Source organism: Caretta caretta, chromosome 9, assembly GCF_965140235.1.
Source record: "Caretta caretta isolate rCarCar2 chromosome 9, rCarCar1.hap1, whole genome shotgun sequence".
NCBI classification, from domain to species: Eukaryota; Metazoa; Chordata; order Testudines; family Cheloniidae; genus Caretta; species Caretta caretta.
Genome location: NC_134214.1, coordinates 100,223,128 through 100,251,108, shown reverse-complemented (window position 1 = coordinate 100,251,108; position 27,981 = coordinate 100,223,128). Strand labels below are relative to the sequence as shown.

The 27,981-nt window shown below is 41.2% G+C and overlaps 1 protein-coding gene across 2 annotated transcripts; it reads left to right on the top strand.

Annotated features, from left to right (window-relative positions):
* The first annotated feature begins 38 nt into the window (after positions 1 to 38).
* IL13RA1 (interleukin 13 receptor subunit alpha 1) lies at positions 39 to 27,476 on the top strand. Of its 2 annotated transcripts, none has more exons than XM_075132592.1 (10): positions 39 to 284; positions 9,475 to 9,632; positions 11,502 to 11,637; positions 14,916 to 15,036; positions 17,250 to 17,431; positions 19,000 to 19,151; positions 21,011 to 21,146; positions 22,074 to 22,170; positions 23,117 to 23,201; positions 23,724 to 24,966. In XM_075132592.1, exons 1-10 carry the CDS (start codon positions 191 to 193, stop codon positions 23,769 to 23,771), a joined length of 1,209 nt encoding a protein of 402 aa, XP_074988693.1. In that variant the 5' UTR covers positions 39 to 190; the 3' UTR covers positions 23,772 to 24,966. The 2 variants fall into 2 exon arrangements, with proteins under 2 accessions (XP_074988693.1, XP_048719215.1); XM_048863258.2 differs by lacking the exon at positions 23,724 to 24,966 and adding an exon at positions 24,981 to 27,476 and having other exon boundaries at positions 40 to 284.
* The last annotated feature ends 505 nt before the right edge of the window (positions 27,477 to 27,981 follow it).

Here is a 27,981-nt window from a genome sequence, read left to right as displayed (position 1 = left end):
GGGGGCCAGGCTGGGGGCGCTCAGAGGGCAGAGGTGGCCGGGCCGCTGGCCCGCCCCGCCTTTCCCGGCGGAGGCCGCTCCCTTCCCGGCTCGGGTTACCTGGGCGGGCCGCCCAGCGCCTCTTCCCGTCTGGCCCGTCCCCGCAGCGCTGGGAAGCGGGGCGGCGGCGGCGGCGCTGCCGGACGCGGACATGGGCCCTGCGGTCCCCGCCGGAGCCCGGCTCTTCCTCGCCCTGACGCTCTGCCTGGCGGCCGGGGCCGCGGAGCCCGAGGGGCGGCCAGCAGGTGCGGTGCGGCGCGGAGCGGGGGGGCGCGGGGCCGGGGCGAGGCGGGCAGCCGGGGGGGCGGCCCGGGGCCGAGGGGAGACACGGCGGGGGCGTGGGGCGGGGCCGCCGGCCGCTGCGGGGGCTGCAGCCGGCGGGTCACCGCGGTCAGTGTTCCCCGGGCGCCCGGCCGGCCCCTTGCCCTGCTGCCCGGGCGCGGCGGTACCTGCCCCCCCCCCAGCTCCTCGTTCGCACCGGGCGTGTCACGTCGCTTGCCCCCGGGCCGGGAGCTCTCTTCGGCGCTGATCCCGCCAGCGTGTGCGGCGGGATCGTTCCCAGGGCATGCAGCCCAAGTCGGCGCCCGCACCTGGGCGGGATCGGGGCCATCAGTCTCCCTCTTCTGAAATAAATTAAAAAAAAAAAAAAAAAAAAACCTTCAGAGGAACAGCCGTGTTAGTCTGTATTTGTAAAAACAACTTTGTAACCTGGCCAGCCGTTCCTAATCCGTTTAATCCCGCCAGCTACACGCGTGTGGTCCTGCAAATCTTTACTACTGCAAGTAATTTTGTTCCTGTACAACTCTTTGTAAAGACAGGAGGTAGTTGCTGTTTGCAGGATTAGTCGCTATATTTCTTTCAGGGTGCGATCATTAGATTGCACCTTCCGTTCAAATAACTTTGACTTTTCAGCCTAAACCTCCTGTAGATCGTGGAAATTTTGAGTGATGTGCAATGTGAATTAGGATTTCAGACCCTCTGCTTCCTATATCATAAAATAGTGAGGAGAAATTTAAGATTCTGATCTTCCTTCCTTTATGATGGTATTTCAAAAGAACCCTAACATCTCTGACAGATTTCAGAGTAGCAGCCGTGTTAGTCTGTATTCGCCAAAAGAAAAGGAGCACTTGTGGCACCTTAGAGACTAACAGATTTATTTGAGCATGAGCTTTCGTGAGCTACTTCATCGGTCCGATGAAGTGAGCTGTAGCTCAGGAAAGCTTATGCTCAGATAAATTTGTTAGTCTCTAAGGTGCTACAAGTCCTCCTTTTCTTCTAACATATCTGGTGGCTTTAAACTGTATCTCAAATTTCTGTGGCTGCAGCCACAACCACTGTAAAATAAAAACACACTTTTCTAAAAATTTCAAACCTGCATCTCTTGCAAGTAGCACCAAAGTTTACTTAAATTGAAAGAATTAAAGAAAAAAACTTTGTTTATTCAGCACCCCGGTTCTTTATTTTGTGCATTTGATACTATTTTCTGTATAGTTCGTTTCCCATTGCTTTTTCTGAAGCAGGGTGCTCACACAGTAACAGGGAAAACAAGGGTTTTTTAAATTATTTTAGCTTTCTCAGATTAATAGGAAAATACATCTGTAAACCCACAAAATCAGCAAAGAAAGATTTGAGAACAATCTACCTCTAGTTGGGGGATTTTTTTAAAGTGTCTAGAATTTCATGTTGACTGTCCCTTTAACTAAAGAAATTCAGTGGAAAAACGTTGTGAATATAATGTGACTGAAAATGTAAATGAAAATTAAACAATCTAAATTGTAAAGGATTTCCTATTTACATAGGATGAGTGTAAATACTTAGTCAAAAGACCACATGCTTAAATGTATGTAGAGACTACATTCGATCCCAGTGATGTTCCCTGTGTTTGCTTTTCCATCAGAATTTTTTTCTTATTCTTATTAACAATCTGAAAAGTAAGTGTGTGTATGTGTGTGTGGTAAGTACAAAGGAATAAAATTCATGAGTAAATTCCATTATATAATTTTAATTCTAAATAACTTAATTAGTTCTTATTTTCCGTGTGGGATGCTAGCCTTATATGTAGATTATTTACTATACTAACTCACTGGAGTACTGTAAGTTGCTTGTAAATAGGGACCTGCATGCCAAGGTGGAGCCCAGCTGAAGTCATTAAAGCCTCAGATGTTAGATAAGGATAATTTTGGTGGAGTGCAGAGGGAGGGAGGCAGAGGTTCAATATTTAATCAAGTTGTATTTTGTATAAATGGTGGTATTTCTGATATTGGGGAGTTAAATATTGGAAACAAGAGTACATCAGTGAATCGGTCCCTGCTACAGTTAATCTTCCTGGAGGTCTCACTGATGAGATCGATAGATAGATCTTGAGCAAAAATAAAATACTTCTCTTTTTAGGTTTTTGAAATGGAAAAAAATCTTGGTCTTTGAATTGAGCCATTGATTTTCTTTTCCTATTATTGTAAACTTTTTTCAGCTCAAAGGGGTGCCATTTTAATGGTCACTAAATCACTGTGCACACCTCTGGAAGAGTGGAAATAATGAATAATTATATATTTTTTAAATATAATGTATTGTTCTCCTTGAGAGAGTTGGAATCCCCTCACGATTATTGATAAGTACTTATCTTTGATCTACTTCTTCTTTCACTTTCATAATTACTGTTAGGCTGCCATTACGAGCTAATCTAATATTAATCTGTCAAACCTCTATAGTAATTTATTTAAATTAGATATCTTAATTGTATCCACAAAAACAACAAGGAGTTCGGTAGTCTTTTTGTGATAAGACTAACATGGCTACCCCTTGATGATTAATTTTATCACGTATATTTAAATCATGATTTACCAAACTAATATGAACATTGGGTGCCACCTGTATGTAATAGTATGTATTAATATTGAATCAGGTTGATTATTTTCTACTTGATTTTTAACACTTTAGTGTGAAGTGAAGTAAAATCCCATTAAATCATTAAGTTGCTAAATGAAGAAAAAGTTATGAGTAGAAACACAGTTTTGCAGAGATATTGGTTACTTTTACTTTTGTATTATGGTATTTAGTCAGAGAGAGCTATAAGGAAAGAGAGGCCATGAAAAAGGCATGGAGATCCCAGGCATGTATTTATATGTATTTTATAAGTTAGATCCTTTCAGCTAATGCTGATCTGCTTATCAAACTAAGGATGGTAATTGGGATGATGCAGAAATAAAACATCACAATGGGGACTGAATTTAAAAGCAGAGGTTTCTATTAAGTAAAACATCCTGCTGTGTTATCCACCAGCTCTGGGGTTCTAAATAATCTTGCACCCATCACATGTCCTGAGATATGGCTCCAAAATGGAAGCTTCCAAACCATACCAATATTCGAGAGGAACATGTTTGCTTGCCTAATCTAGTGTTTGATCATAAAGCTGTCATGCATCCCTGTGTCCTTCCTCCCCCCACTGCCCTAACCATACCTGATCCTGTCAAAGTTAGATTCAGGACTCCCATAATTTGTCAGACCACTCTGTTTATTAGCAAAGCACTTTGCCAATGCACCCAGATATGTGAGCCCCTCTCTAAGGCTCAAGCTAACTTATTTATACAGATAAGCCAAAGCCAATTTAACATAAGAGACAAAAGGAAGCAGAAACTGACAAATATACATACAGATCTTATTTGCATGCTAACATTTACCAATTTCCTAGCTCAGTAGGAGCTCTAAGTTAATTAGTTTGAGGACCCATTGTCTCACACTCCTTAATGTTTCTCTTTCTGACAACTATATTTCAACAAACCCTTCAAGCAGCATTTCTTTAATGAATTATAATTTCCATATAATTCATTCTACTTTCACAATCCCAAACTAGCATCCAGATTTTGGGAAAGGAACGTACGCTACTCAGCTTTTACCAGAAATTAAATGCACATAGAAATGTAACTTAGAATTTTTTGCCTATTAATGCAAGTATTTTGCATCAGAATTTAACTATGCTTTACATGGAATAGGTCCAAATTCATAAAAGTTGAAAAGATTGTGGTAATTGCTGTTCAAACCACTGTCTGGCTGATATTTTAATAATAAAAGTAATGAGCAAGACTTGAGTAATCACCGAAGGTGTATTCTATACATGCTTTTTACATCTAAGCCATTTTTTCTTCAGAGGTTGACTTAAAAGCATGAGACCTGAAAATTACTTTGGAAGTTTATTAGGTTAAATTGGTTATGCTAATAAGACTTAGTCAAGGTTTATATCTTGCAAACACAATTTCAGCTTCAGGCAGTGTGAAATAGTTGTGTGTGAATTTAAAATACCTAAAATTAAGCTTTACTAAAAGGAAAGCTGTAGAATTTTAAAAGGAGTGTCTATTAAAGTTCTTAGCTTGGAATTATTTAAAGACACCTTGGGGTTCCCCCCCCAAAAAACATGCCTCCTGTGCTGGTTGCAGTTTATTAGGGGCTTAATTCTGCAAATACTTCAAGATGTGATACTACTGTAGAAAGTCATATTGAAAGACTTAACTAGAACTACTAATTGATTTAGTGAGATCACACTCAGTAGTGAATGTTTTCAGAATAGGGCCCGAATAGGGCATGTCTGCTACCTTCTTGTGGCATCCCCCATAAGCAGTGCAAAGGGAAAAGAAAGCAAACAAAACGTGGAACAGGCTAACGTTGTAAGCCACATTCAGCCTGAAAGGGCCATTTTCCAACGGGGTCCCTTTCAGGGCCAGCACCGCAAACCCTAGCACTAGGGTCGGTTCTCAAGATGCTGTGTTCCAATATTGAGGGGATATCAACAGCAAAGTTACAAACTCCACCTACATACAAACCTTGAAGCACATGTAATTTTGCTTCAGGAGATGCACTCTACCACTGATGTGCAAGTTTCAGTTCCAGGCTACACTGTCATGGCTCATCACCATTGCAGTCAGTAGGGGATGACATCTTATGTTAGAGAAGAGCTGTCCTCTGTCACAGTATCGATATCTGGTCCAAATGCCATCGCAGGAATCGAGGTGAATGAGTTTGCACTAATTATCTACAAGCCTCCATCAGCTAACTGGCCAACCTCTACTACACTCACCTTTCCAAGTCTTTCCATTTACTGTGGTCTGATGGGGTTACCCTGAAAACAATGCAGATGGAGAGAATCTAATGGAATGGGCATCAGTCACTGACCTATAACTCCTCTATGATCCAAGGCAAACCCCCAGCTTTCACAGTAGGAGATAGGCTACAGGCTCTTCACCCAAAATCACCTTTTCATCTTCCAGGCAAATGCCTCCAGTGGTCAAAGAGCAGAAAGTATTTGAAGCTTTTCTGAAATCTCAGCATCTGCTGTCCTTGACCACCACAGGCTTGCTGACATTAACAACAAACAGTTTACAGAAGGCCTGATGGAATTTTCAGAAAGCTTGGTGGGAGGTTTTTCAAGCAGAACTAGATACATTTATAAGCAAACTGGCCCCCGCACCCGGGATCCCTAGGGAGGGCTCTGTCCACCATTACAGATTTTTTTTTTTTCTGAGAACCCCCGATACATTTCACGAACCTCCAAGTGTTCATAAACCCCAGTTTGGGAACCACTGCTCTACATAAGATCGAAGGATCACTCAGCCAGGACACACACGCTCTGGCCACTTCCCTTGGTCAGTGGAGACTTCCAGTAAATGAGTCTAAGATGGCAGCCCCAACCTTCCAGCTGAAGGATCGCCTGGCTAACCAACCCCTTGCAGTCTGTGGTGAGGCTCGCCCCCTCCCTTTCCAGCCAGTTCTCACTTATTTAGGAGCTGGCAGCCTGAGCTCCGTGACCATGACTTCCTGGCGGAACAAGTTTAAGCTTTGTTTGCATTGTTTGCCTGGACTGCTCAAGACCCGAATGCTTGTGGGAGGAACTCTTTATTGAGTTGGCTTCTTAAATACTTTCATGCTGGTTCACGTCTGGTACTCCTGGATGAAACATGTAGGAGGCTTAATCCAAGTGATATGAGCTACAGAAATGAAATCTTGGAAGAGTGTTGCTGTTTTCATAATGTAATAAAATTAATAATGATAAATAATGTAATAATTGTGTGTAATAAGCAGGGTGGATTTGATTTAAATCACTAGTCAGGAAGACTCGATTTAATCATGGATTTCTACTTAAAAGTGCATTCTTGTTGGTGGTTATAACCTCAATACATATTCTTCATAACTCAGAGACAGATGTAGGTTTCATTCTTAAAAGGTACACACTATACATTTTAAAGTGATTTTATTTTGAAAACTTTTCAGATTAGTTTTACAGCTGTATCAGAAAATGAAGGATTGTTTGGTTATTTCATTTACCAAAGTTAATTGAAGCAGATATTTATGAAGTCACTGGGAAGTGAACTATCTCCAATTCAACAGATTCATCATTAATATTTGGAGGATTTTCTTGCCATGCTGCATTAGGAGGAGAACATCACCAAACCGACATTTAAATTGTTTTATTTAACTAAAACAACAACATTATGTATTCTGGATTTTTTTCTTCAACAGCAAACCTACAATATTTTAACAAAACAAGGATATGAATTTTTGAATTTAGTTAAGCGTTCAAGTTTTTTAAAATCAGGTTTGTCTTTGTTAAAATTGTTAACTAAAATAGTTAAATGAAATTTTTTAAAAAAACAAAACAAAAATTAAATAGACTACGTCAGCCAGGTCAACGTGAGAAACTTAAAATATTGGCTTCTGCAGCTAACAGTCGTCTTCACCTTCATTTTCCTGTTTGTTCATAATCTGGCAAAGAAAAACAAGCTCTCCTGCTTTTTCAGGCCCAAACGATTTCTCAATTTGGAATGAATTCATCCAAAGGAAGAAAATAGTCTTTCTACACCTGCAGAAGAAGCTACTGCTGTTAAAAGTGAGATTATCACATCAACGGTCTCTGAATCCAAGTGCTTGAGTGACTTCCACCAGTTCAATGGTGTGACTTTCTTCAAAACGTCATCAGCAAACATATATTTCTTGAATGGTTCTTATTCCGAAACTGGGTCTCTTTTATGGCCTGCTGCTATTATAGGTTTTTCCCTTCTAGTGAGAGAATGTTATGGTAGATCTCAAATCAATGGAGGCTACACTCAAGACTTCTGGAATATGCTGCTCAAACAGTTTCACTTTTGTTTCTACTGCATGTCCCTCTCTTCTTACATTTATCTCTTCTCCTTATCTAGATCTATTCCATCCCCAACAATCTTCTATTCATTGAACTTTCTGAAACTTTGCACTTTTAGGGAGAGATAAGGGAGTGACTCTGTACACAAATTTGCAGAGGGACAATAGGGTTGAGGTCTGTTGTTTCTCACCTCTATATATTTATTTATTTTTAAAACATTTTTGCTGTTAACAGGCACGTTATCTCTGGAGACAAATCCACAGTTTGAGAACAGCAAAACTAAGCATCTCTGATGGTATCTTCTAGACTGAGCACTGAGTCCCATTGGGTAGATATAAAGATTAACCTAAATAATCTATACAGAAGCCTCTGGAACCTCATAAAATGGGGTCCGTAATCCATGAACTATTGGAACTCATTTACAAAACTTTTTTCTTAAACATTACATGAATATATTGTCTCATACTATAGAATTAGAATTTATAATCCCAATTCCATGATGAGATATCTTGGAGCTAAAATGTATCTTTATCTTTATCTTTAGATAGGTTTTTTCCTCCAAAAGCATTTTATCAAAAAATCTGATATAAATAAAAAAAATTGGATTTTTTTTATTGATTTTTATCCATCGTGGTAATAGGCGTGTCATAAAAAAACAAATTATTTCCAAGATCACTGCTTCCATAATTTATGCTCAGGTAAGGGAGGAAATCCCTGGAAATATTCATTTTTAGGAGGGGGTTTGCGAGATTTGATATTTTCGTGAAAGGGGTTCATGGGTGGTTAATGTTTGGGAATCACTCTTCTGAGGGGTAGTAGTGTGCTACTAGCCTATGCCAGCAGTAAATTATTTCTTATTGCACCCTGGTCCTACCTATTGTGCACTTGAGTTAAAGATCAGGTGAATCCATGGAAGGTAAAGTTTTTAATGCCCTTTTACTCACTAAGGTGTGTGTAAAGTCCAAGCCACAATCTACCCCAAAGGTTGTAATTTGAAAGACTAATTTTTTGAAATTAAAACTATTGGATTATGTCTCTAAACACAAAATAGGTTCTGTTAATACACACAACTTTGTTCTGAAGCACTTAGGGTTACTACAAACTCACAAAAGCCTCCAAATAAAAACTTCAGCCACCTACCAGGACATATTCTCTGTTCCTTTGCCTGCAATCGCATCCCTTGTTACCGTAACTATTGTATGCCACACACTGCAGTCTTAACGTTGTCTCCCCTTCTGCCTTTGTGTACCCAGCACTTTCCCAGATTAATTTGTCCCATACTAGTAATTGTGGATGTTTGGTGTCGTAGTTGGTTATGTTGGGAGACAGTGACTTGGCAAAGGGTTGTTTGTAGAAGAGCATGTAGGCTAGCATCTCGAAGGGGTAGAATGAAGGTAGCTGTGCTATATGGTAGTTTTAGGTGAAGGAGTAGAGGACATGTACTGTTAGGTAGCGTCACTTTTGTTTCTTCGCTTTTGTAGACTTGTTAGGCATGTATTTTTGTAGCAACCGTAATTGCTTCATAATAACATCTTTGTGTCATTGCCTGTGCTTTTGTTTAATCTGATGGCTGGATGTGGGATGGGCAGACCTGTGAGGGTAAGGACAGAGAATAGTTCATCTGTCAGCCTCTGTGCAAACACTTTCGCATCAGCAGCCATCCATAAGCCCTTTGCTGATGCCAAATAAAATCTGACCAAAAAATGTAATTCCTGATGGAGAAGGTTTTGTGTGCACCTGCCGACCCAGTCAGCCAGTATGATTTGGGGAAGTAAGAGGAAGCATTGATTGGGCAAATATTTCAGTTGTGTTGCTTTACAGTCAGTGTGAACCACTGTAAAGACAGGATTTTTTTTAATCAAATGACTTTTTAAAAATAAATATAAAAATATACTGGGTTTTATTTATCCTTTATTTTAGGAGGGTTGTGAAACTGAAGCAGATTTACATTTTAAATCATTGTAATATAAACCTCTTAGGATTTCAGCTTCATTACATGAAACTTAAAACATTTTCTGACCAGCTTTAATTTTTTATTTTCCACAGACTTGACTTTACTTTTTTATTTTTGGGGGGAAGAGGGGGTCAAAATGTGAGAGTTTCCAGCTGAAAACTTGATTTTCATTTTTTGACCAGAAAGGGTGGGTTCTTTTTCAAGATAACTGTCAGCTCTTGGTGGAACATTTCATTTAATTAAAATGAAATTTCTGTCGAAATAGTCCTAATGGAAAATTTTTCGCCAGTGTTAATTAAATTACTTAGAGCACCCATGAAGTATTCATTTAGAACTTTTTCCTTTGCTTTTATAGGAAGAAAAGTTCTCCCACCTCCATCCAACCTGCATTATTCATTTGGCCAGCTCTGTAAACTGAAATGGACATGGAATCCCCCAGAGGGCATGAACAGTGGCTGTGATCTAGAATATTGCAGTGAAATTTTGATTAATGGCATCCCACAAGAAAACAGAGTACGTTTTGTTGTTGTTTTTGTTTTGTTTTTTGTTTTTCCCCCAGCTCTTTGAATTCCACAATATTCCAGTAAATGTTTATTCTTACAATGAAAGGAAATAAAATTACCTGTAACTGTTCTTAGATGTTATACACTTCATAATGGATCTACATACTTGGGGGTCGTTTGCAGGGCTGTGCGAATAACTAGTTTAGATTTGGTGGCCAAACGAGGGGGTAAAAATTATCTTGACTTTACCAGAAACAAACCAAAAATTTTGACAAAACAATTAAAAAAAATTATTGATGGATTTTTACCTTTTTTTAATAAAATGGAAGTAAATTTTGAAATGAAAAGTTTAATTTGAAAATATTACTTTTTTTAATTCGAAACAATATATTGACTTTTTAGAGTCTTTTTCACAGAAATAATTTGGTGAAATCAACACAGTTACAAAATATTTTGGTTTCAGAGTAGCAGCCGTGTTAGTCTGTATTCACAAAAAGAAAAGGAGTACTTGTGGCACCTTAGAGACCAACAAATTTATTTGAGCATAAGCTTTCGTGAGCTATGGCTCACTTCATCGGCTGCATTCAGTGGAAAATATGAAGTGAGCTGTAGCTCACGAAAGCTTATGCTCAAATAAAAATATTTTGGTTGACCCAAGTATACGCTTTTTGGTGTGTGGGGGGGGAGAAATTAGAGAGGGTTTGATCTGAAAAAATCTCACCTGTTGCAGTTATGATGTCATGACGGGTTGTGGAATATTCAGAGCTCAAAAGCAGTAGCCAGCCTCGTTCTTGAGCAGGGTACTTTAGTAGTAATTCACAGACAGCATAATAGAAAAGACTCATGCATCCATTAAATTAAGTATTCTTTTTAAAGGTACTTTTAACCAATACATACCAAACTTGTCTTCATCTTCAAGCTACACAAAACTGGGTTTCCTGAAAGGGTCCTGTACCCTGACTCTGAACCCCTCAAAGTGGGCTCCGAGTCCAGAAGAGAGACATCAGTCGTCATCTTAGGTTAGATAGTCATATACTTCCAAATTATAACAAACTTTACTTTTTTCCTGAACTGCCCCCAAGTGACAGTGTCTTGGATGCAGTCAAACCTGATATGATGCAAGTCCTCCAGGCCCGGAGAGGATGCCTCATGGAGACACTCTGTGATTACTGAACGTTATTGCTGAACATTATTGCTGTGACAGCTGCCAAGTCCAGGATATCCTGGTCTTTTTAAGGGAAAGCAGTTCATAAATTTGTTTTGTGGCTGCAGTTTTTGCGTTCTGATCTGCTGTATTTGGAATGTTAATGGCTGTTTGACTCCCTACCTGTTCAATGATTGTTTGCTTATATGCATGTTTTTTTCTGTTGTTACTCTGGTATGGGCTTTGAGTGCTTTTTTCCTTCTGTTAATGTTTTGTGTGACTATGGAGTGGTGAAAGGTGCTGGATTGACCTCCCTGTATTTTTTAAGTCCTCTGTTTAGACAGAGGTAGTGTAAACTTCATGACTTTGCCTTATCAGATCTGGAAGAATGCCCGTAGGAAGAAAAGTCTCCTCCATACTCCATTTTGGATCTCTGTAGGTTGCCAGTCAGTCCATGTCCACGGGGAATTGGTTCAGACTATGACACTCTCTCTCTTCTTGAGTGGTATGTTTGAGTATGCCTGCCGAGAGATCATCACCTTTTGTTTTTGCTGAATGGCTGTTCATTGCTTTTGGTTTGGATTTTTAAGCATCCTCTTTGTTCCTTTAGTTCTAGAACTGGGTGTGAGCCTTTTGATTTGTTCTAATATGTTTTTACATTAACTATGGTTTCCCTTGTACTTTGTGTGTTTACTATATTTGGGCATTTTAAAGTTTTTTTTTCTTTAAATTTAGGAATGGAGTAGGAATCTTTTTCGTGAGGAAGATGTATCCTTGAATGAGGAGGCTCATTTCAGAGTGAGAAGTGAATGCAAATCTGATAATACAAGTGAACCAAGCAACTGGGTGGAGATTTCTACTCCACCAAAAGGTACCCATTCTAAAACCTAGCCTTGAGCATGTTACCTTCTTTATATCTGATGAAATACATAACTTTTTTTGCTTTCTGAGATGTAGTACAAGAAAGCTGAATCTTTAGAAAAATAAAACTCAGTTAAAATCTTAAATTAGCTGAAAGTGTCTGTATTTTTGCACATCCCAATACACTTTAAAAGTGAACTGTACAGTTCTCACCTGCCAGGACATTAGTTCAGGATTGTTTGTTGTTTATATTATTAGCTCTTACAGGAGAAACAGAAAATCCTGAGCACCAATCCTAGCAGGCAAGTAAGATAGCAAATTAGAGAGACAAGGTGGGTGAGGGAATGTCTTTTGTTGGAACCACTTCTGTTGGTGAGAGAGACAAGATTTCTGGTTTACGCAAGCTTTACTCAAAAGCTTGTCTAAACTTGAAAGCTTGTGTCTCACCAACAGAAGTGGTTCCAATAAACTGTATTCCCCCATCTCCTTGTCTCACTAATGTCCTGGGACCAACACAGGTACAAGAATACTCCATACAACTGGGAAATAATTGTCATATGTTTTAATTCTTAAAGTGTGTGTGCCTCTGTAATATTGAAACCTACCCTGTGTGCCCTGCTAATAAATTTGATTCTTATATTCTCCTCATTTTTTAAAAGATGAATTCAGAGATGAGAAGTTTAAGTGATTGGGCCAGGGGAGAATAGCTAAGGGAAACACATTTTCTGGGTAGTGTCAGGGACGAGACAGGTGTATGGAGGACTGATCAGTAATAGGCCACAGGGCAGAGTCCAGTTGCTCGGGAGTAGAGAGAGCTGCAGGGAGAAGTGGGCAGGAAAGCAAGTGACAGTAATGGAAGCAAAAAAAGCAGGTCAACTGGAAAGAAAAGTAAAGTTGCGGTGAGACACTGAGATGTGGAAACTTTCACTGATTAAAGGGCGGCCGTGTCCTAGGAGTACTGTGTATCCTTTGGTCTAAGGACTGTTCTGATGCACCCCAGGGGTGGACCATTAGGAGTGAGTGAGCTAAACAGACTTTTGTTTTTAAAAAGCTATCTGCATAGACATCTGTCACCTTATGAACTAAACACAATTTTAATTTTCCTGTAATAAACCTTCAAGTAGTCGCTTCCGCAGAAGAAACAAGTTTAGGAGCAGAAGTGAGGTTGAAGGCTGGGCTCTTTATGGAAGTAACATATATGTGTAGTGCCTGAGGATTATTGTGGTGTTACCAGATATATTTATTTCTTCTCTAAGATGTAATCTGTTAATACAGTGTGAGACAGCAGTGGATGGAAGGAAATGAAGAAATTAAATTTAAAAAAAGAAACTCTTCAACCTATGCAATTTTGCCACTTTTTGTGTGAGTGACATGAAATTAAATATGAAGAACCTGATTCTATAGCTGTTGTACCCACCATGGGATATCCTGTTAACATCCCAACTCATGGTGGCTATGTAATCATTTGTTTCTACCATTCTGTCACTTGTTTCCTAGTATTTTAAATACCGTCGAGGTATCTTGGAGGTACAGTAGTCATGATTAAAACTTGACTTTGACTCACTTTTGCCACTGAATAGTATTTTAGAGACAGTTTATTTCCATATTCAAAGTACATGAAAATAACACTGATACCCCAGTAACTGTGGGTGAGCACTGATGGTTTCTAATGGCTGCAGCTGTCATGCAGTTCATGGCTTTGCAACAATGTTCCTTTGACTGTCAAGGATTTTAACTAACCCTAAAGCACCTGCATTTTATTGGAATATGACTTCCCTGTTTCACCATCTCATTCTATCTGTAAAATTATTGTTCACACTAGTTCAGATTAAATGAAAGCAACAGCTTAGGCTTTTCTGGGTCACTTGTGTTTAGAAGGAGCCTTGCACAGGTTCAGGAATGCCATGCTGTACAAGTGAGTGACTTTCACTTGCTGACTAATAAAGGCATTCACTGTAGCCTGAGAAGCCCATTGTGACAGGTTGGATCACAGAACCCCCACTTGGTAACTGCCAACTGATGTGCCAAAGCTATTTCTGCTCCTGCTTTCCCTGCCAGCTTGGGACTCCAGCACCCTGTCTTGATGAGCCAGACACGCCAGTCTGCTCCAACACAGACCAAGGGTCTGAACCACGTGCCCCAAAGCTGCAGACTTAATTGAAAGCAACTTAAGAAGTGTTCCTGTCTTTAACACTCACATGTGCAACTCCCAATGGGGTCCAAACTCCAAATCCGTTTTACCCTGTATAAAGCTTATACAGGGTAAACTCATTAATTGTTCGCCCTCTATAGAGAGAGATGCACAGCTGTTTGCCCCCCCTTCCCAGGTATTAATACATACTCTGGATTAATTAATAAGTAAAACGTGATTTTATTAAATCCAAAAAGTAGGATTCAAGTGGTTCCAAGTAGTGACAGAGAGAACAAAGTGAATTATCAAGCAAAATAAAATAAAACACGCAAGTCTAAGTCTAGTACAGTAATAAAACTGAATACAGATAAAGTCTCACTCTCAGATGTTTCAATAAGTTTCTTTCACAGACTGGACGCCTTCCTAGTCTGGGCACAATCCTTTCCCCAGGTACAGCCCTTGTTTCAGCTCAGGTGGTAGCTAGGGGATTTCTCATGATGGCCGCCCATTTGTTCTATTCCACCCACTTACATATCTTTTGCATAAGGCAGGAATCCTTTGTCCCTCTGGGTTCCCACCCCTCTTTCTCAATGGAAAAGCACCAGGTTAAAAATGGATTCCAGTTCAGGTGACATGATCACATGTCACTGTAAGCCATCATTACCCACTTGCCAGCACACAAGTATACAGGAAGTCTTACAAGTAAAACAGAGCCATCTACAGTCAATTGTCCTGGTTAATGGGAGCCTTCAAGATTCCAAACCACCATTAATGGCCCACACTTTGCATAATTACAATAGGCCCCCAGAGTTATATTTCATATTTCTAGTTTCAGATACAAGAGTGATACATTTATACAAATAGGACGACCACACTCAGTAGATTATAAGCTTTGTAATGATACCTTACAAGAGACCTTTTGCATGGAGCATATTCCAGTTACATTATATTCATACTCATTAGCATATTTTCATAAAATCGTATAGAGTGCAACGTCACACCCGCACTCTGCTTTTCAAGTGGGATAGTGGAAGGTGAACAATGTCAACTGCTAAGATATTCACTAAACAACAGGAGGGTGCTCTGATATTTGGGAAAGAAAAGCACTTACTGGTAGAAAAAAATCTTTCTAAAAAGCCTTTGAACTTGCATTCCAGGTGCTGCAGGCACTGCTGCTGTTGGCATAAATTGCACTTGGTACAACTTAGAGTACATGGTCTGTACATGGCTTCCTGGACAGAATGCAAGTGCTGGTACCAACTACACTCTGTACTACTGGTTTGTATCGATTGGTGGTTTGTTTTTTGTTTGTTCGGTTTTTTTTCCCTGCTTTAAAAGTACTCTGCATACCTCTGACTTAATAATAATAAGAATAATTAATAATAAAAATATTATTTTTATTACCCGTTGCCCTGAAGGATCCCAAAGCTCTAATATAGAGACTAGAACTGTGAGTCCCATCTAGCATGCTGGCTCTTTAGAGCTGATTTGCTTATATGAAGCGTTTGGCCTGCCCCAGAAACTCATTTTTTAAAAAAATTTATCTGTTGGTTTTATCTTCCATCTTTAAGAAACTGATTTATTCCTGGAAGTTATGGAGTAGGATGCCACCTTAACATCTCCAACTCACTTGCCAACTGTCTTCCATAAATAGTCTTCTGTTACAAGACAACAGAGTTGTGGAGAGAGAGAATTTGGCACGGATATTTATATACACTAACCAGTGCGCACACCCCTATATTGATGTCTTTCCTGAAATTTTAGACTTCATTAGTTTCTGCAGAGATATAAAGAGACTTTTTTTGAAAGCTTTCAAAGTTCTTTTTAGTTTTAAATTTACATTACATCTTACTTTCTGTTGACTACATAAAAAAGTTGTCTTTCTCACTCTAATGGTAGATACTAAAATTACTAAGTTTTCTGCAAATGTATTTGGACAGCAAATACCAGCATGTTTGTTACTTGTTAAGCTATACACAGGGAGAAATGACCTTTTCACTGTCCAAAACTATTCACCTCAACCCCTTCTTGCATGTAGCAGTGGTAACCTAGCCCTGGTTCTAATTGGAAAAAATAATTTAAATTTCTAGTGGACTATGCACCTTCTTGGAGTAGCATTTTACACCCCTCTCCTGGAATCCTTTCCTGCCCAACCCATGCTGGGATCATGGATGAATGTGAATATAAGGCCTCTCAGCTGCCTGGGTTGTTGGCATTAGCTGGCAACAAATTCCCACCAGTCCAAAGTGGTATTAGCTGGAATAGAGTCCAGCTGGAAGGAATGAGTACAATATTGATATATCTTTGTACTCAAATTTTCCTGAAAATTCAGGGATGGTTGAAGGTGGTAGGCACTCAACAGGGAGGTGGATAGTGTGGGGTGGGACGGAGTTGGGGGCCTGAAGGTGCATATGTGAGAGGGACTGCAACAGCTTCCCCACCTCCTACACATGGGGGCAGGCAGCATGGAAACTGCACTCCTGTTGTGGTGCCAGAGACAGAGTTTTCCTTCCCTGCTGGAGGTGGGGGGGGGGCAGGAGGGAAGACATCTACAGCAGCAGTACCCCAGCTCCTGTGGAAGAGCCAGGAGGTCCCGGCTGTGCTTGTGTCCATAGGGTAAGGTGGGGAAACAAGGAGGAAGGTGTGCAGGTGGCCGTAGTTCTCTTGGGCAGCTGGGGAAGGTGGGTAATTAGTAGCGTGGGTGGCATGGGAGGGACTCTTGACTGGATTAGCCAAACCCTGGGTGACTCTATAAAAGTGGTTCCCAAATTGTGGGGCCCGTCCTCTTAAGGGGGTGAGGAGGAACATTTGGGGGTGCACAGCAGGGCCCAGGCCAGCCCCGTGAGGGTGGGGAAGGGAGAGGCACCCTGCCGTTGGCCTCCAGACCTGCCACACTCCCAGCCCCTGACCACAGTCTCTGCTCCTGACCATGGCTCCGGGGGGCATGGGCAGATTACATTAGGAGTAAGGGGGTCGTGACTGAAAAAGCTTGGGGACCTCTCCCCTATAACTGCTAGTAAATTACAGGAGTAGGACTCGCTACTTTCCATCATTGAGTGGACTAACTTCCCTTTTCGGGGTAGGGGAATGTCAAAAGGAATCAATCAGAGGTGGAATTCTTTTTCCCTGGGGATGTTTGCCCTCCTGGAACAAACTATTTTGAACTAATATTTTTTTAAACATTTTAAAATATAGTATAGAGGTAGCAGAGTTGTCTGTCATGCTTTGAGTTAAAGGGCCCAAGACTTGCTTCTGTTTTGCTGCAGCTTTGTACAGAAAAATCAGTGTGTTTCATGCTTTGGCATTCCTTGAAGTATGAGTGAAATGACACCCTGTGTGTTCAGTCTAATCCCGTCTCTTATTGCTCTAACCTAACCGTCATGCAATGCCCACTTTGACAATCTTGTAAAGCCGATTTAAAAGCACATGTAACCATTGGTGCCCTGGTGTTTGAAGTTAAAATGTGGTATATTTACATTTTATTCTTGTAGGTATGACGGCCTGGGAAATAACCAGCAGTGCCAGAATTATATCTATGGAGATAACTTTGGATGTAATTTCAGTCTTTCCATCCAAAATTCCACAGATGTGTATCCAACTATCAGTATTTTGATCAGAGACAACTCGGAGGAAATTAGGCCTGTCTGTGCAAACAGAAATCCAACAACAATTGGTAGGTTTAAAAGATTATGTAACTTTGCAAAGAGTGTTAGGTTTAAATATCAGTCAAAGAAAAGGGAATGGAATTTGTTTTGATTATGTATTGTTCCGTGCAAAAAGGAACAGCTGGTTTAACCTGACAAGAATACACCCAGGATACATATCTGTATGTATTCTAACAAGAACATTATGTAATGTTCATAAATTGTGCATGAACACTCAAGATTCTCTTGTAATAGGCTGATCATCTTATCCAGATTAAATTGCATCAGTGATGCCTCCGGATGAAACTCAGCACAAAACCACTTTACACTAGCCTAAGATCTGGCCCTTCATCTACAGGAATGGCCCCACTATATTCCCTGCATGTTAATCATCCTAGATGTCTCAGGTCTTCTGGGAGTTGGGGATAGGAGAGCGGATCTGGATAGCATTGGAGCCATTTAAATCCATTCTCTTCAATCTTGAATCCAAAGTTTTGTATTCCCCTGGATATGAGTCACCGGCACTTAGTGAGAACAGCAGATGCATCTGGTCAGCTATCAGCTTGCAATTGAGACTTCTTGCAGGTACCAGATTTTTGCAGTAATAGTGGGAGATTTTTAGGGTATTTTTGCCCTTGTGTGTGTTATCATTCACCTAAACTACACAGCCCCTTGTCCTTAAGGATCCTGGTCTTTCAACCTTCTTGCCAGTCTGTGGCATTTGAAAATTGTCAGGGACCTAGGATTTGTACACAGCTTCCTCTAAATTTATTGTCAAGTAGTCAGTTATTTTTGACAAATGAAGGGCACTTTTTGGTGTATCTTAGGCCACACTCTCTAATGTTGGAACTCTGTGGCTAATCATAGCTCTATGTGGTGTGATGACGAGCTTCTGAGAGGCTCTATCCTATTGCAAGGCAAATGAGCTCATTCAGCATGTTGCTTCTTGGCAGAATATTCTTATTAGTTTGACTTCCTGGTGTGAGAAATTACACTGTATTTTGAAATACCAAGGACTTGACATTACTGAGTAGTGGTTTAACTTACACAATTTTTGAGCCTGCCATCTCACAGTCATGTTCAAATTTCCTAATAATAAAAGCATCATTTTAGTGGTTGGCTTGTCTTTAACATGTTAGCAAATGCTTCCATGTAAACGGAACTTCTGGAGCATGGCCATCCATGCTCCAGACAATAAGACTAGTGCAGAACGATACAATGATTGCATCTTATCTGCTACTTACTTTTTCATGAGATTTGATTTGGGAATTCATCAGAAGTGTTGTTGATCCTGATACAGGGTGACCAGACAGCAAGTGTGGAAAAATCGGGGCAAGGTTAGGGGTAATAGGTGCCTACGTAAGACACAGCCTGAAATACTGTGACTCTCCCTATAAAATTGGGGCATCTGGTCACCCTGTCCTAATATTGAATCTGTCAAGCTCTTCCCTTACTTTTCACTGTCCTAATTGCTGTGCGTGCATTATGCCTTATACTGCTGTATCTAGTGACTCTTTCTTTTTAACTGGTATGGACTTTAATCATATTAAATGTCAAAATAAACTTAGTTCAAAAATTTGGATTTTTTCTATTTCAGTAAAACCTGGACCTCCAAGGATTGTAACGGCATCAATGATCAAAGATGAAATGCACATAGAATGGCAAAACCCAGGCACCTTTCCACCACATTGCTTAGTATACCAAGTAGAGCTTAAAGACAGCAAATCGGGCTCCGTTCAGCAACATGATGTAACTTTTTTTCCATTAATTGTTTACAATGGCACTGAAATTTGTTGCATGTGTTTTTTTTTTATTATCTTCTTCAAACTGTTCAATGCAACACTTGAGTTGCTATTAAGAGCTATAATTGTATGCAGAGCAGAAATGTGTACGTTTTATTAACTTACTTGAAACTGCATATGTGGACATAACTGGTTTTCCTCTCATGAAATGTGGTTCAGTAATATGACCATGCATTGAAACTAATGCCAGTTTTCTGAGTCTCTTGCCTTAGCTACCCATTTACCATAGCAAAGGCTTGGTATGTATGTAATGTACTCTGCAAAACAGGTACACTTCTGAACGGGGTAATAGCTCTTCAGAAACATATAGCACAACTACATTACCCTATGGTCTGTCTCCCAGTCAGATCCTCATATTCATGTACTCTGGTTTTGTGACTTGATTATGACAAAGAAAATGAACATGCTGATTTGTGGTTGTGTGTGTGTAGTAAGCAAGGAGATTTGCGGGTAAGGGAAAGGGGGAAATAATCACACACACAAACCAATACAATTGCACTGATATCAATGTGTGGGTGTGTACTTGCTTGTGTATGCCTGTATCTGAGTAACCGAACTAGGTGTGCCATTAAATCAGTAAGGAAAACAGCTTAGTATGCTAGGTTTCAGAGTAGCAGCCGTGTTAGTCTGTATTCGCAAAAAGAAAAAGGACTTGTGGCACCTTAGAGACTAACCAATTTATTTGAGCATAAGCTTTCGTGAGCTACAGCTCACTTCATTAGTATGCTATCTACTAGTTTCAATGCTTTGTAACTTGGCAAAGCAAGAGTCCTTTCCTGAGGACTGTGTACACAATAAGTTATAAACAAAACTGAATGGTCCACACACCAAAAAAGGCACTAGATGAATTTGTTCAGTCTTCCCTTTTATTTCTCCCATAGGAAAAATGAGAGAAATGGATGCGGTTCTCAAACTTCGTTGTACCGTGACCCCCTCAGATAACAAAAATTACTACACCACTCCAGAATGGGGACTGAAGCCTGAGCCCGGTGGGGGAGGGCAGAGCCCGAGCCTCACCACCCCAGGTGGGGTGCCAAGGCTGAAGCCCAAGGGCTTCAGCCCCAGGCAGTAGGCCTGTAACCTACCTGAGCCTCGCTGCCCAGGGTGCAAGTCAAAGCCTGAGCCATGCCACCCTGGGCTGAAACCCTCAGGCTTCAGCTTCGGTTCTGGGCAGTGGGGTTCAGGCTTCGGCCCAGGGCCCCAGCAAGTCTAATACCAGCCCTGGTGACCCCATTAAAATGGGGTCACAACCCCCTTTGGAGTCCTGACTCTCAGTTTGAGAACCACTGAGATTGGGCATTTGTCCTAAGTTCCATGGAGAATTTGGTCCTTTGGGCTCAGAATAAACATGAAGGTTCTCAAGCATTTCACTTCTCACAGGGATAGGGGCAGACTCTGGTGTAGGGAAAGCTTGGGCAGCAATTCTGCCATCCTGATAGATGGAGGGGAAGGCAGTAGAACTCATGCAGGTATTTGGGGGAGCTTGTAGACCACCACTCCAGGCCATTCAGCCTCAGTTTAACCTTTGATGCTAACACTGGGGTCAGCTAGTTTGAACCCTGATTTCTGAATGACCTTGCTTCGGCAGTTTGGATAATTGTTTAAGGCCAATACATACTGTGAAAATCTAAATTCCTTATCTTTTACCCTTTTATTTTATGGAGTTCAAAAATACAAAAGGCAAATGGGGCTTCAGTCAAAACATTCAGTTTGATTATGTTAAAGCTACACAATGAAACCAGTTTGCAAATGTCATGTATCCTGTCACAAGAAATAAGTAAATATCTTTAATTTCTTTATTTTAAGATTAAAGGCTACACTGAAGCTTGGTTTCCCAGTGTTCATCCTAACACTGTTTACGTCGTCAAAGTGAGAGCAAGGGTTGAAGGAACATGTTACAGCAGCAATCGCTGGAGCGACTGGAGTGAGGAGAAGAGCATTGGTAAGAACACTTTCTTTGAACTGATCTGAATTTTTTTTCTAACTTCAACTTCCAGTCATTAGCCCTCTTATGCTTTTGTCTGCTAGATTAAAGGGCCCCAGAATTGTCAGATTCTTTCTACCTGTGTAGGTACTTACAGCTATGACCAAGTTCCCTCTCTCTTAACACTTCAGTATCTCCGGGTCACTCGATTACAGACCTAAAAGTTGCAATATTACAACAAAAAAACTTCAAAAACAGACTCCAAGGAGAGACTGCTGAATTGGAATTAATTTGCAAACTGGACACCATTAACTTAGGCTTGAAGAAAGACTGGGAGTGGATGGGTCATTACACAAAGTAAAACTATTTCCCCATGTTTGTTTTTTCCCCCCTACTGTTCCTCACACATTCTTGTCAACTGCTGGAAATGGCCCACCTTGATTATCACTGCAAAAGGTCCCGTCCCCCCGCCACTCTCCTGCTGGTAATAGCTCACCTTACCTGATCACTCTCGTTATGGTAACACCCGTTGTTTCATGTTCTCTGTGTATATAAATCTCCCCACTGTATTTTCCACTGCATGCATCCGATGAAGTGAGCTGTAGCTCACGAAAGGTTATGCTCAAATAAATGTGTTAGTCTCTAAGGTGCCACAAATACTCCTTTTTTCTTTTTGAGGATACAGACTAACACAGTTGAAATCTTTGAAGATCGTTAGCTTTACTACGTGAATTTTCATAGCTGTTGCTGTTTTTCGTCTGTCACATTTTGAAAAGTTAGTGGTCACTTCCATTGCTCACAAAAGCATTTGTGAATTTGTAAGTTGGAATATTCTTAGGAGTCTATCATGTAGCCTGAAAAGAAGTGTTTGCATTAAACGTTTTCATTATTCCTGAAGCACTTTGCTCTCTAAATTCTTTGGGATTTTTTTGTTTTGTTTTCCAGGTGAAAACACAGACTTCACATTCTATATTGGTTTAATACTCACTGTTCCATTAACAGTAGCAGTCGCTACTATAATTCTACTAGTGTACCTGAAAAGGTAAATATCCATACCGCTTTTATATTAAAATCTGTTACTGACTGACTTGACTTTTAGAGTTACATTGCAGTCAGTCTCTGCTTTAGTTTACCTTTCATGTGTAGTATGTATGTTTTGACAGTGGTTATCTTCCCTTTATACCTCTGTGTACACAATTAATATGGAGGTGCCAATCAGAGCTCTAGAGTTGACTTTGAGTTGAGGTTTTTTATGGAACAAATATGTTCTGGTTGCAGTAACACTGTGTGTAGTTTATCTCCCTAAAAAAAAAAGGAAGGAAGTTCCTTTCACTCAATGGTTGCAAATGCAGTAGGTGCACACTTGGAGCTCCCATTGACTTCCGGGGGAGTTGCTCAGAGATATCCAAAGACATAGGCGCCGACTTCCACTGTTCCTGGTGGGTGCTCAAACCCCCACCCCACCCGCCCCTGGCCCTGCCCCCATTCCACCCCCTTCACCCAAATCCCCGCCTGTGCCCCACCTCTTTTCCGCCTCCTCCCCTGAGCACATGCTTCCCCCCCTCCCTTCTGAAAAGTCCTAAGTGCCGCCAAACAGCTCTTTGGCAGCGGGAAGCACTGGGAGGTAGGCGGAGGAGCGGGGACGCGGCGAGGCTCGTTGGGGGGGAGGTGGGGAGGGGAGCTTGGCTGCCGGTGGGGGCAGAGCACCCACTAATTTTTCCCTGTGGGTGCTCCAGCCCCAGAGCACCCGTGGAGTCGGCACCTATGTCCAAAGACAAAATTGGGCCTGTATGTACAACTCCTTTTCCATTCATTATTGGGAATGAAGGTGGAGGTGGAGAGAACGGGGCATGGTCTGGGAGGACAAAAGATGGTCAGAGAAGACGGAGTCCAGCTGACTTTCACTATAACATTCTAAATGCAACTTTGAAATGTTCTTCCTTTGGTTAATTGTTTTCATCGAACACTTTTATTTCTCTATTCTAAAGGCTCAAGATACTAATTTATCCACAAATTCCTGACCCTAGAAAAATTATTAAACGCATGTTTGGAGAGCAAATTGAGGACTTCCAGGTTAGTATCTGCCTGTTTTCTGTCAAGTGATCTCTCAGAATTAAGTCGTCTCTACATTCCCACCTCCTATATTAGTATTTTGCCTTTACATAATCTAAAAGAATTTTAAAGAGAATTTTACACTATATATAGACCAAGTATTTAAGACCATGAGAATTATACAAAAACAAGTACAGTCTAAAACCAAGAGTTTCATGTCCTCAGTTAAGTTTTTTTCTTAAGCAGTGTAAACTTTTTCCCACTCACTAGGTTACTAAATGCCATTATGCTATTCAACAGAGCTTGTGCTTTCTCTTCCAGTTCCATGAAATGGTTCTCTTTGCAACTCAATTAATCTGCTTTTCCAATCTCCCAGTCTTGAGTAGCCCTACAGAGACACACAAAGAATTGGTGTATGGGGTTAATTACGTGCTACTGTGAAGTCACAGGCACTTTGCACCTTTGCAATTGTTATCCTGGTTATGCTACATTTAATTGTGTTTAAATCCCTTTTTCTCTCCTCAAATCTCTGGGCCAATCCAGACACCGCTTGTAGTTCCTTCCTGCCAGCAGTTGGAGAGAGCACATTGAACCTTTCTAGTGAGGCCATTCCCAGTTTATAGAGCAGCTATTGGTTCACCACAGTGAATTGTCTCTGTCTTCTGCATCTGGAAAATAAACTGTCCTTGACAGCTTTATAGAGGACTAAAGAACGATTAAGAAGGTCTCTTCCTGGAGCCCTTGTAGGACTAGGACACCCTGGGCTGAACAGCTTCCACTGAGGGAAGTACTGGTGGGCTCTGGTTCCCAAGGGGTTTCAGATGACTCTGTACAGCCATGGTCTCCAAACTTTTTGGCACGCGCCGCCGATGGAAGAAGACCTGCCGCAGGCTCGCTGCCAACGGAAGAAGACCGGAAGACCTGCTGCAGGTGGGCCGCCAGAGGGGAACACCAGCCTTGGACTTGCAGAGCTGCCGCCGAAGGAAAAAAAACAGTGGAGTGCCATTAGGAGGGCTCCTGCTGCTGCACACCCCCGAGGATCATCTCGCGCCCCAGTTTGGAGACCACTGCTCTGCAGAAAAGACAGGATCAAGTAGAGGAGAGAGCTTCTTCCTCCTGCAGCCTCTCAAGTGGGAGGGAGTTTGGGCAGTGTGAACCCAAGAAGCCCCACTCCCCATAGTGATGGGCAGGCTAGATACTCCCAGTGTAACTCAGCCCAGTGCGGAAGGCTACGTTCAGGCTCGATGCCAGCTCCCCCTGGGTCCAGGCTACAGCATCCAGTGATCACTGAGCCTCTTCTAATGGTGGTTCTAGTTCTACCAGTGTTAGACCTACTGCAATGTTCCTCCCTATCACTATTCCCCGGCTGCCTTCTTCCCTTCTTCCGATCCCAGCAACAACGGCCTCCCACCTGTATGAGCTCAATATCCATGGGGAGAATGGGGAACACACCCTATGTGCAGTTTGGCAGCATTGTGGGACCCAGTCCTGACCTCTGGAATGTCCCGCTTGCATGCCTGCCCCTCTCAGATAAGCAGCTGCAGCAGGGGGAGCTCTCCTGAGACTCTGGCCAACCCTTGGCACCAACCGAAGCCCCATCACTTTCCGAGGAGGAGCAACTACACCCCCACATTCCCCCTCCATAGGACATGCTCTTGGTCCTGAGCTGCCTCTGCTTCCCCCTCTGAGCTGTACACTGCATACCCTGTAAAGCTGACTATTACTGCTAACTAAAAGAGAGACCGAGCCCTGAGGACACTGAAGATCTTCTGTAAAATAATGTGTTGTATTTTCTTTCAGAGCTATCCAGGGGATGACTTTTTGAATGTCCGTAAGCCAGCTATGGAAGAGGAAATCCACTATTTAGTTTGGATAGAGAATCCAGAGAGCTCCACATCTGATAATGAGGACCGAGAAAGACCTGCTTTACAAGTGAAAGCCTTGTGAGGAAGACTTCTTTGTTGCTCTTTGTTTACCTCGGAGGATTTCTGAATATTGACAGTGACTTGTCTGCAAGGCAGACACCCACATTCCAAACAGCAAACACCTGCTGAAAACTCACCTCTCTGGTGACACTCGCAAGATAAAATGCTGACCGTTGCCACCTTCCATCTCTGCTAAAAATGCTACCCAGAGCCACCACAATATGCATGTACATAAACCATGCAACTGGACCCACAGCAGTGCCCCTCCTTCTGCCTAAGCCCAGCTCTTCTGACTACGTGCCTTTCTTACTTCTGCTCATGCCTCACATTTGGACTGTAAGCGGTTTGGAGCAGAAACTGGTTCTTCTGTGAAGCACCTTGCTCAGTTCGGTGAGAAGTAAAACAATAAACAACTTGTTTACAGCTTATCACTGCTAGAACATAGGAACTGCCAAGAGATTGGGTGGACCATTTAATCTGGCTTCCTGTCTCTGACAGTGGCCAGTTCCAGAGGAAGGTGCCATAAATCTTAGAGAGTATTTATGGAATAACTACCTGTCTGTAAAGGAAGTTTTTTCCTAATGCCATCTGTTAGTGGCTGCTGAAACCAAAGAGGACCATTTATATCCTTTCTTTAAAATATATGTATATACACAAGTCTCCTAGCATAACAGTGGATGTTGTCACTAACCACACAAGTGTTTTTAATCCTTTTTGAATTCTACAAAGCTCTTGGCCGCTAATATCTTTTTGACGGTGAGTTTCATCAGTTAATTATGCTTTGTTTAAAAACCACTGCAGTCTCTCACTTGAAATGTGTAGCCTTTCAGCTGCTGCTGCTGGGACTGGTTCTCTCCATGTACCCCTGTATAACCTCCCATGCTGGGGAGAAGGTGAAAGCCCACTTCTTGGGAATAAGCCTCATTCTTCCCCCTGGTTAACAGTGATCCTATTTTGTTCTTGGTTTTCTCCTCTGAGAACTTGAAAGCTATTTAACTTTCTGACTTTACTTCAGCCTGTCTCTGCTGATGGTATTTATCTTTAGTGATTGTACATCATAGACTTTAAGGTCAGAAGGGACCCTCATGATCACTAGTTGATTGTTCATAATATTCTCCTAAACTATGTTTGAGGTTGTTTTCGCCATGCTTTCCTGCTGTAAATTCTAAGCATAACCTAATGTGTGCTTTTATGCTTCAAATAGGGTTACTCCCTGGCCATTATTATGCCTCCTAAAGATGGGGAGAAAGAACTGCAGGAAAAAAATCATATCGGCTGGCCTTACGTGGTGGATTAGGGATTTTCTCTCTCCTCTAAATCCCCTTGGCAGCCTCCACTACGAAGTGCAGTCCAGTTAGCTGATAAGAGACCTAACTCTAAACAAATTGGAACAGGCCACCTCAAAAGTTTCATTGGAAGCCATTGGGACTGAAAGGGACCTCGTGGGTCAGTAAATCCAGACCCCTGCGAGCCCAGGCAACCCTGTCAGATCATCCTCTTCATATGTGTGTCAAGCCCCAAAACAAGGATGCAATCTCAGGGATTTTAATAAAAGGTACAGCAAAATGCTCAGCCTCTGGAAAACTCTAACATCAGCTAATAATAGGTTGTTCCAGAGGGAGAAGAGTTTTAAAGAATATCCTGTCCGTTAAATTCCCTTTCCAAGCTTCAACCCCCCCCCCCCACCCCCAAACATTCATTGTATATATTCTAAAGATATTCCCTTTACTTCTCAGACCTTACCATAGTTAGAATGATCTACCTCAACTAGAATGGTATTAGCTCTGGCATCACGGTGTGACTAGGAACATCAGACGACCGTGTAAGGGAGAGCAATCGATAGCTTTTCTGTAAAGGTTGGATTTTTTTCTTACCAATCAAGGAAGAAAATTATTGGCACTTTGCCACAAATTCTTTTGAGTTAGCTTCTGTGGTGTTTCTGGCAAAACTGAAGCTTATTAAAGAGAAGAATTCTGTTTGGTTTTGTGTGTTTTTTAAGAAGTAGGGTAGTGCTAGGCCAAAAGGAACCTTTTATTTTTTTTAAATGAAGAGATAAATGTAGGTCCTGATGAGGATGTTGTGAATAATTTTTTTGTTTCCTGACTGAATAGTGAAGACACTTCCCGGTAAAATAATGTTTTGTGTTTATTCCGTACCATACCACACCACAATGCAATGTGAGTACACTTGAATTGCTATTTTTTTCTTTGTCCATACGCCATTTTTTAGTAGACTTCTTGATAAGTTTGGGATTTTGTTTTCAGCTTTTGTAATGATGTGAATCTTCTAACGTTTGTTTGTTTGTTTTCCTTTATTATAGTTAGTTGATTGTGATTTTGTTAAAAGGATGAATAAAAATATATTTGATTAACTGTTGCATTTCAGTTTAATTGAATAGCTTCCTTGTATTTTAATCAGAGGGTAAATCGAGAGACTGAAAAAATGGGAGCTGTTTAGTTTAGAGAGAAGATAAGTAAAAGGGGATGTGCTAGAGGAATGCAGAATAGTGAATGGTACACAGAAGGAAAAACGGCCATTCTCATTTACTATTTCTGGTGTAAACAAGCTAAGATAATGCAGAAGCTGGCATTTTTCACTTGGGTGTTCAGGCAAAAAGAGGGGATGTACAAAGAACCTTAGCTATCATCTTGTGTATTTCCATTTAAGTAGTCTGTAACTACGTCAGCATATACTGCTTCTCAGTAATACAATAGAATATCATACAGACACCTTCAAACTTCAATGTGTGTCACACTGTTGAGAAGATCAAGTAGGGTTTAAGATGTTGTTTTAAATCATAGGGGGTTTTTTATTACTGCCCCATATTAGCAGCAATTTGGGTCTCACGTTTTGTTACCAGGAACCTGTTAAAGTCT